Source organism: Callionymus lyra, chromosome 11 (assembly GCF_982586985.1).
Source record: "Callionymus lyra chromosome 11, fCalLyr1.hap1.1, whole genome shotgun sequence".
NCBI lineage: Eukaryota > Metazoa > Chordata > Actinopteri > Syngnathiformes > Callionymidae > Callionymus > Callionymus lyra.
The window spans coordinates 19,436,826-19,445,728 of NC_141828.1; the positions used below are offsets into that span (position 1 = coordinate 19,436,826).

At 36.6% G+C, this 8,903-nt stretch overlaps 1 protein-coding gene across 9 annotated transcripts in view; it reads right to left on the reverse strand.

Moving 5' to 3' along the window:
- Nucleotides 1-4,832, reverse strand: part of LOC148069547 (transcription factor COE3) — a 79,892-nt gene extending 75,060 nt beyond the window's left edge. For 7 of the 9 annotated variants that reach the window (XM_087802213.1, XM_087802219.1, XM_087802212.1 and 4 more), the window contains exons 1-5: nt 4,179-4,832; nt 3,781-3,937; nt 3,560-3,623; nt 3,317-3,372; nt 1,600-1,673 (exon numbers count right to left, since the gene is read on the reverse strand). In XM_087802213.1, coding sequence (XP_087658339.1) covers nt 1,600-1,673; nt 3,317-3,372; nt 3,560-3,623; nt 3,781-3,937; nt 4,179-4,309 — 482 coding nt within the window. In that variant the 5' untranslated portion in view covers nt 4,310-4,832. The remainder of the gene's footprint in view (nt 1-1,599; nt 1,674-3,316; nt 3,373-3,559; nt 3,624-3,780; nt 3,938-4,178) is intronic. The other 2 variants (XM_087802216.1, XM_087802215.1) reach the window with 1 other exon arrangement.
- Between the last annotated feature and the right edge of the window lie 4,071 nt (nt 4,833-8,903).

Genomic DNA, 8,903 nt, shown 5'->3' on the forward strand with positions numbered 1-8,903 from the left:
TGCTAATGTGTGGTAGCTACCTTGTAGCAGCCACGTGTTTGCAGCTAATGAAGAATGAAGCGTGTGATAATGAATCAAATGAGAGTCACAGTGAATGTTTTGTCACACAGATGCGTCGACTTAGTTGAAATGTCTTCCCTCAAAACTCCAAACCTGAACACATGCATATTTAAAATGAGATTATTAGGACGATAATGATAATATGAAATAGTAATTTAGGGAATATTAGTGGTTTATTTATTTTTTTAAAGCAATATTTTAAGGTTGCTTTCTAGATAATTCAAGTAACAAATATCAACTGAAGAAGACTTGCTCTACTTTAATATATTCTGTTTTGTAAGGTTTGTTTTACAAATGTGAAATAATAACTCAGCTCTATATATTTTCACTATATTGCATCAGTTCTATCGCTCATTATCATGAACACTGTACACTTAAATTTCAACAAATTTGACACGTTTTTTTTTTTTAAGGTCCATAATTGCCAGAAAAACAACATTAATAAGCCAAATTAGTATGATCATGTCATCACATATTAATCACTTTCATATGACGCAAAATAAGTATTGAAAAGTGATATAGTAAGCATATTTAAAGTGTTAAGAAAATGTGTGAGACATATATGATCGATCAATTTTTAAAAATTAATGATCTGTAATGATGGTGTCTATATATCTATATTTATTTTTATTTTTTTTGCTCGACCATTTTAAAATCTCATTGCCATTGAAATGTATACAGCAGATAAACTGAGTGGCATAGAAGTAATAATCAACATGTCATAAATAAGTCATGATTGCTATTGATTAAATGTTCATGCTGTTTAGGACGTGCCTATTCAACTGATGTCTCAACACACACACACACACACACACACATGACATGTAACTGCTAGATTTTTAGTGTGACTTTAAAAAAAAAAAAACTTGGAAATTGAGAGTATACTCAAGCAGAAAAAAAAAGTCACTTCTACATGCCAAAAAAAAAAAAAAAAAAAAAGATTACCTCCGGAGCGCAAACATATTCAAGGTGTCACAAATAAGTGATGGATGCCTCCATAAATTGAGCGTGAGGGATGAGTTTATGCATGGAAACAGACAAATCATCCTCTCATGCTACACTTGCTTCCCTCAGACACTAACTCGCATGAACAATGCTCGGGCTCGCAACAAAGGAGAGGTTAACCGACAGTATCCGAATTCAATGTTCACAAAAGCTCATGCTGAGCTCGACAATAACAACAAAAGGCGTTTCTTCCTTTTAGTATCAATGACAAGCGCCTCGGATGAATGGCGGGGAACGGAATATGAGAGCTTGAGATTTATGTGGTTAAATGACACTAAAAGGCTCGCTGATCATTGTTGACAGGTGGGATCAAGTCAACACTATGAGTCGAGTGATAACACACACACACGCACACGCACAGATCACACACGGAAAAAATAAATACACAAGTATAGTGTCAGCGCGTTCGTCACATCAAAAAAGCGACAGGGGCTCGTCCACGTGACACTATTTGGACCGATCCATCCCATCGTTGGCTGTCAAAAAAAAGTTGATGGGAATAAAAAAAAAAAGAAAAGCGGGGATGACGCTTACCTGCACATGATCTCGTGCGTGAGGAGAACTCTGCACATTTCGGGATTCTTGTCCTGACCCTCATAAATAATGGCCTTTGAAAAACGAGATAAAAACAAAATTAAACACGTTATTGTCACGAGTGAAGGGAAAAACATTCATGTGATCATAAATCAATCAATTTAATTATGTATACATTTTACTCCTAAAAGCGACGTGTATTCATGTCATATCAAGATTCATGCTTCACTATAAAATATCTATATTTATATTTCATTTGGTGAAGTCAACTAAAATCATTTAATACAAAAATTAAATATGGATGTAGGTCAATAAAATTGCACATTAAGGAATATAAATTTAGACAATTAAATTAATTTACAAAATAATATTTAACTGATATACACAAATACATATTTAATATGACGTATAAAGATAAATGACATGCTCTTAAAATCAGATCAACAAGATGGTGCAAGCCCATAGTAGCCCAGAGTGGTAATAATATATTGTATTTTTTTTATATTAATCTAAATCAAATCCAAGGCTCAAGCAGCCAGACACAGAGAAATGAGGGATTTTTCACACACACAGATCCAATAGAAGTGTCATCAATATGCTTATAATCTGGGGATATTTGGGGGAAAGTGTTAATGGGCAATCTGTTGTTTATTTTTGAGCCGCTAACAATGATCTTTCTGTGGATAAAAAGCGGTGTCTGGCGGTATACGGTTGACTAATTTTTGAGCATTGGCTGAAACAGATGGCGTGGAGCTATCAGTTCTCTCCCTCCCTCGATCCCCCCATCTTCTATTTCTGAGGATAAGACACTTTTCCTGCCTCGATTATAAGGAAAGCTAAATAATATTATTAACCTTTGATGTCATTTTAATGGAATCTTGACGCGGGGAGGCTGCGGCAGGAAACGGGAAATACATTTAATTGAAATAATGATTATGTATTTTCAATATATTTATATAATAAGAAGTGTATATTCACACACCCCTCGCTGCTTTTTTTTTTTTTTTTTTAACCCCGCCGATTATCTATTTTGGTTTGATTTATGTCGCCATTTGCAGCTGTAGAAACAGAAATCCATAAATTGCTTGTTCTGCGTCATTGACTCGGATCATTCGCACAGGAATGTTGTCTGTGACCAGTGCCCCCCTAAAAACCTAACGGCTTCATCCAAACGCTTCTATTAATCCCCGGTTCAAAAAAAAAAGAGAACATAAAAAATAAAATAAACGGGTTTATTTTTACAATTAGAATTGTGTTATGAAAACCGACGCGTCAAATAATCCTAATTTACAAACTCATTTCCGGTTAGATAAACAAATATATATATATACACATAAATTACTTATATATAAATAATTATATTACAATTATAACAATTTGTTAAAAAATTTAGATTAGCTTCATAGAAATAAAAATAATAATTTTAATATTTCATGTCGGACAAAAATTGGCAGCGAAGATGTGAAATTGACATGCGTGTCTTTCAACATATTACGGCTAAACATAAACAAACAACCGGAAATGTTTGTCACATTATAGCGGTTTTAAAATGTCCTTTTTTTTCCCTTTCGCTTTTAAGATTACAAAATGTAATATTTAGAATCATTTTGAGAACATTTTGCAAGCGGCTCGGACTCGAATTTGCTAAACATGTAGTTTAAAAATATGTTTAGTTTCATTTGAGAGTTTTTAGCACGTGTATTTATAAAGTTCTTACCTGCTTCGTCATGGAATCGATTAATCGTATGTAAAGATCCTGTTCTGTTCTGACACCTGGAGAGCAAAATACACAAATTAATATCATCATATATTTCTATTTAAAATAAAAAATCCTCCTGCTTTTTAAAAGAAAGATTTGTTTAGTCACGTAAATAACAACGCGTTCCATATTTTAAAGAGTTATTTATATTTTTTTTAAATGTATTTTCTTGAGGAATAAGCGACTTTTAAAAAAACTTACCGTTGCTGTACAATAACTGTAGTTTGTAATGTATCCCATTGTTCGTTTTTTCACTGGTTGGTTCCTGCAAAAATAAAAAGAAGATTTAGAGCATGTCTAGACTTTTATTTATTATCTTATAGAGAGTCGATGATGAAAACAAAAATCAATATAGCGTTCGGTGCCTCCCTCATCCGAGCACGTGTTTATGATATAAAAATTGTATTTTTTTTCATGCTTACTTTATCCTTTTCCACAAAGTCCACAAAAGCTGTCCTTTCGATCTCCACCGGCTGACCCTGTCTGTCATACAGCGCCAGGACGAAATGGAAAAAATTGGATTTTCTGAGGTTGGAAGGGGGCTGCTTCTCATAATGTGCCCGTGCCAAGCCGACACCGCTGCGGGGAGAAAAACAAGAGACCATGTCGGTTAAGCACCGGACACCAGGGATGGAGGTATATATGCAGGTGATGGAGATTTTCTTTGATTTGTCACAATAATCGGATGTAATGAAAGGAAATCGAAGGGGGGGCGATATATTGGGGAGAGAACGTAATTGATATATTCTGGGGGATCGCGAAAAGGGGTCGATATGATGGGGATTTTTCTTTTTTTTTTTTTTTTGTTGGCAATGCGTACCTTTGGGCGGCTGTGTTCGCATCCACCACCCCAGCTGTGTGCATCCAGGAGCGGACCGAGTTGAGTCCACCGAGCGGTTCCTCCTTCATCGTCGTCCCTCCGCGCGGTATAGTTTCCTGAATCCCAAACATTTAGGACAATTGGCGACGGGAAAAAAACCTCCTGTGAAATTAAAAAAAGTATCCTTCAAGGGGTTTGTCTTTTTTTTCTTTCTTGCAGCGAGAGAGCCGGGGTCCAAACGCAGGTCTTCCCTTCTTCAAGTCCGTCCGATGTGAACAAGTCTCAAAGTGCTCTACTTAGTTATCCACTTTTTTTTTTTGTTGATATTGGTTTTCTTTTTTTTTGTTGCTATTCAGAGAAAAAAAAATCGATTGTTTGTGTTTGTGGGTGATGCTCTCAAAGTGCCCACATCCCTGAAGCACCGCATCCAAAACCTTCAGGACTTCTCGCATGGAATAAAAAAGAAGCCCACTCCTGCAAAAAGGTGCTGCTGCTCGTTTCTCCAACCAAGACAAACACAGACACGAAGGCTGATCACCAGTGGAGGTTGTTCCTCGTACACAGGAGAGGAGGATAAGGGGGCCCTTTCGCGTCGTGCACGATGGATGGGAACATGCAAAACTAAGCCCTCTTTCCCCGAGGACTGAAATCTTTCCCGGGAGCCAAAACTCTAAACCCACGGGAGAGGCTCCGTCAGAGGATGACGCGCCAGGAGGCGGGGTTTTGACCAAATATGGAGGCGTGACGCTTCCTGTCAGGCAGAGGCGCTTCCTCCGGACTGGCTGCGAACACACACACTCGCTCCACTTTTCCTCTTGCTTAGGCCCTAAACGTGGTGAGTTTGACTTTTTTTTTTTTTTTTTTAATCATATGGACCATCCCGGTGTAACCATCACGCACAGATATATTAAAAACACGTTTTTAAATGATATCACAATGACTAACTTTTGACATTAATAGCTGAACTGTCTTCGCGTATTTAATTTGTGCAACTATTTAAAGAAAAATCATTATTTCTTTGTATCTGCGACTCTGTGACGTTTGATTTTCTCTTCATCTTCAAATAACATCAACCTATATCACTTTACCTTCGCTTACTTTCAGTCTAGATATGTGATACAAACTGAGATTAATTCCCTTTTTAAAAAACATTGATTATTTAGTTTAACTGAAGCCAGATGTTGTACACGGTCAAGGTTATCAAGTGTTTCCACTCGTATTGCTAATAAAATATTGAATGCGTGTTATAAGTTATTCATTTGACCTGTTTATATGCAAAACCAATTCTAATTAGTTGAATAATAATTGAATAATTAACACCAAATTATTGTGTTTTTACAGTTATTCAAGATGTGTAGTAGAAACCTGTCAAATCACATATCTTGTATGTAAATTTACGTTATCAATAAAGTTGTCTTAAATCACCATCTGTTGTTTTTGGTTTTCTTTAAATATATTATTTTCACATTATAAATAAATGCAATTTTTTATTGCTCTCAAGGGTTGGATTCTAATTCACTAGCAAGTCTATTTATTAATTTAATCGTGTATTCTGGTTATGGAAAGTCCAGAGTAAACTCACGATATTACCAGAATTAATTTATACTTTTAAGCTAAAGTAGAGAATTTCTCACAATTTAAATTTAATTGAAGTGCTAATGGTTTTTTGTCATGACCTCTCGGGGTCAAACTGAACCCACTGCAAATACTCGGTAATAAACTTGATCAATCAATAATTTCATGTCGATCAATAATGCCTTCATTTCATGAAATTGAAACACATATTTGGAGAAGATGCAGATGCGTGGATGAACTCCACCTAGTGTGCACGCTTCAACTTTATATTTGACTTCAATTTAATTTTATAATATCTCTTTATATTTATTTTGCAGCAATTGTGGTAAATTAATATTAATTTAATAGATTTAAAGGTGATTTTTTATTTATTTTACACAATAATTTATATTTATTTTTGAGTGTCTAATTCAATTCATTTTTTCCACTTTTTGACACTCCTCGGGAGCAAGTGAGGAGGAATATCTTGATCTTTTATAAAAAGCTTATGCAGTCCGGGGAAGAGAGAAGAAGAGGAGCAGTCCGGTTCATTAGTGGTGAAAAGGAGGAGAGGATGGAGGGAGGAGGGTGCGTGGAAGAGAGAGATGTGTGCTATATCCTGAGCAATCTATCTAGCTGGTGCTGAGGGTTAATAGCTGCTGCCAAAGATAAGTGAATTATAAGCTGTTGCTTTCACCCCTTTGCACTATGTACGTTTTGCCAAATTGCCCAGTTTGAGTTTTAAAATTCGTGATGAAAAAAAAATGACATTTATTGTTCATTTTTGACGAGCGTCTAAAAAGTTACACGCGCCGAAGCGATTTCAATGTGATTATCAAATTAGGAGTTTTTTTTTTCTAGTGGGTGAGGAGGGTTAGGGGGGTGAGGGGGGGACAAATCCTCTTATACTGTTGACTGGAGACGGAAAATAGACGAACGATGCCGAGACTTTTTTTTTAAAAGCGTATTTGACAACAAATGCAGCTGCTGCCGCTATTTCTGACGATATTAAAGAGGGAAAATGAATGCAAATCTGTGTGCAGGGGCCATCTGGACGTGGGGAGAAGCGAGTCAGCTGCTGCACACACACACACACACACACTCACACACACACACACGCGCGCGCGTCGCGGCAGCATCGGAGGCTGAAATCCGCGTCAGCGTTGAAAAAATTGAGTCAAAGTGTTTGGAGACATCTCAGTGATCAGAGGAAAAAGTGGAAGGTAAGCGATGCTGAATTTGTTTTGAATCAACTTTTTTTTTTTTAAAACAGTCCACGCAGGAGGGGTGGTGGTGGTGGTGGTGGTGGTGGTGGGTGGGGGGGGGGGGGCGCAGGGGGGTGAGAGAGAGTCCACGCTGACTTCGTGTCTGACCCACCGGGACGATCCTTCTTTTTTCCCCCTTTTTTCTCTTGTGCGTGAATTTACGGGGCGAGGCCCTCGTGATCTTCTTTAAATTTGCATGTAAATGGCGACACGCGTGCCAGGGGCCAGCGGGGGCCCCCCAGATGTCACGGCAAAGTCAATCGCTGCCCAGCTGTCCGTCCACGCACTTCCATGGCTCTTTATCGCTCACCTGCAACGTTGACTCCTCTTTTTTTAATTTTTAGATTATACATTAATAAGATGATTAACAAATTACATTAACCAATTTTTATTTTAAATATATATATTTTTATCTTACAAGCAAACATTAATTCACGTGTTTCCTTCTCTGGCAACAGAAGTTCTATTAAAGCTTTTTTTTAAACTCTAATTTTATTTCTTAAATATTCAAAAAACGTTTTTATTGACGGTTTTTATTTTCTTCTCACAAATATCGTATTGTTTCAAGACAAACCCAAATTGCCACAGGGTCATGAGATCAATCGTGGATGTGCGTGTCAGAATCACGGAGCTGATAGACGGACAGCGCCCCTCGTTGGTTACACTTGAGATCATCGAGTCGATATCAGGCAGCTGTGTTCTTCTTCAACTGGAGGTCACATTACGACCCCTCACGCCCGCCTCGCCATTCATCCTGAGGGTCTGAAGAATAGATCAAATGTACGTCTATCACAAATCCGTTTTTAAGGAATTTTTTTGGGGGGGGAGACAGCTGTGTACAAAAATGTTTAATTTTGTTATTGGAGAGTCTTGAAAAATGAAGCACCGGGAATTGATTTAATGTTGTTAACGCTGATGGCAATGATGATGATGGTGATGATGATGGAAAATAGCGATTAACTACAAGTGCTATTACAAAAATAAATCTGCGTTTATTAACATGAAATATTATTATTGTATTCTCGCTGTATTTTTTAGAATAAAATACAATTTTATTTTGAATGCACTAGAAATAACGTGTTTTAAATTATGTCATGACAAAAAAATATATTTATATATTTAGTTCAAAATTTAATTTATATATTGTACATTTATTTATACATTATATGAATATTATTTGATTATTACATCTCTTATAGATAAACTGTACTGAAGTTGTACATGATAAAAATCCCGATTATTATTATTTAATTTTCAGAGTTTTATCTGCATAACGATTACATTTTGTTAAACATCAAAGGCATTGTTATGTTAAATAATAATGAATATTGGCAGTTATAACAAGAAGTGAGCTTAATAATTAAAGAAAATACTTGAATTTCCACCAACACTTTTATTTTCCACTTTTACCTTTCCTGACTTTTTTAAAAACCCTACAAATAGCACTTTTGTCAATTTGTAAACAATTATAATTATTATTTTTGATTGTTTTTAATAATAAAGTGATTCTGCTGCAGCACTATAGAAACTGCTGCCACAGTGGACGGAACGTGTTACTTTTCTCTTTTTTTTTACGACTCGCCGGTGGAAGTGCTACACCTGCCGTGACGTCACGGGCCTGTGTGTGTGTCAGCGCGCGCTCACGTTAATTGTGTGCAGTGGTGAGTTGTGTCAAGGGCATTATAGCCGCGCGCACGATTTGCATTTCCATTCTGCTGTGGAAATGATGAGAGAGTTTTCTCGCGCGGGTTTAGAGCCTCGCGGCGCAAGTCTGTGGGCGAATTACATTTAAAGAAGGCGAGAGAAATTAAATAAGAAAAAAAAAAAAGAAAAAAAAAAGACCACTTCAGGGCTATTAACATCTAAAATATCCCCTGGAAATTTGGACCGAAATACACATGACCAA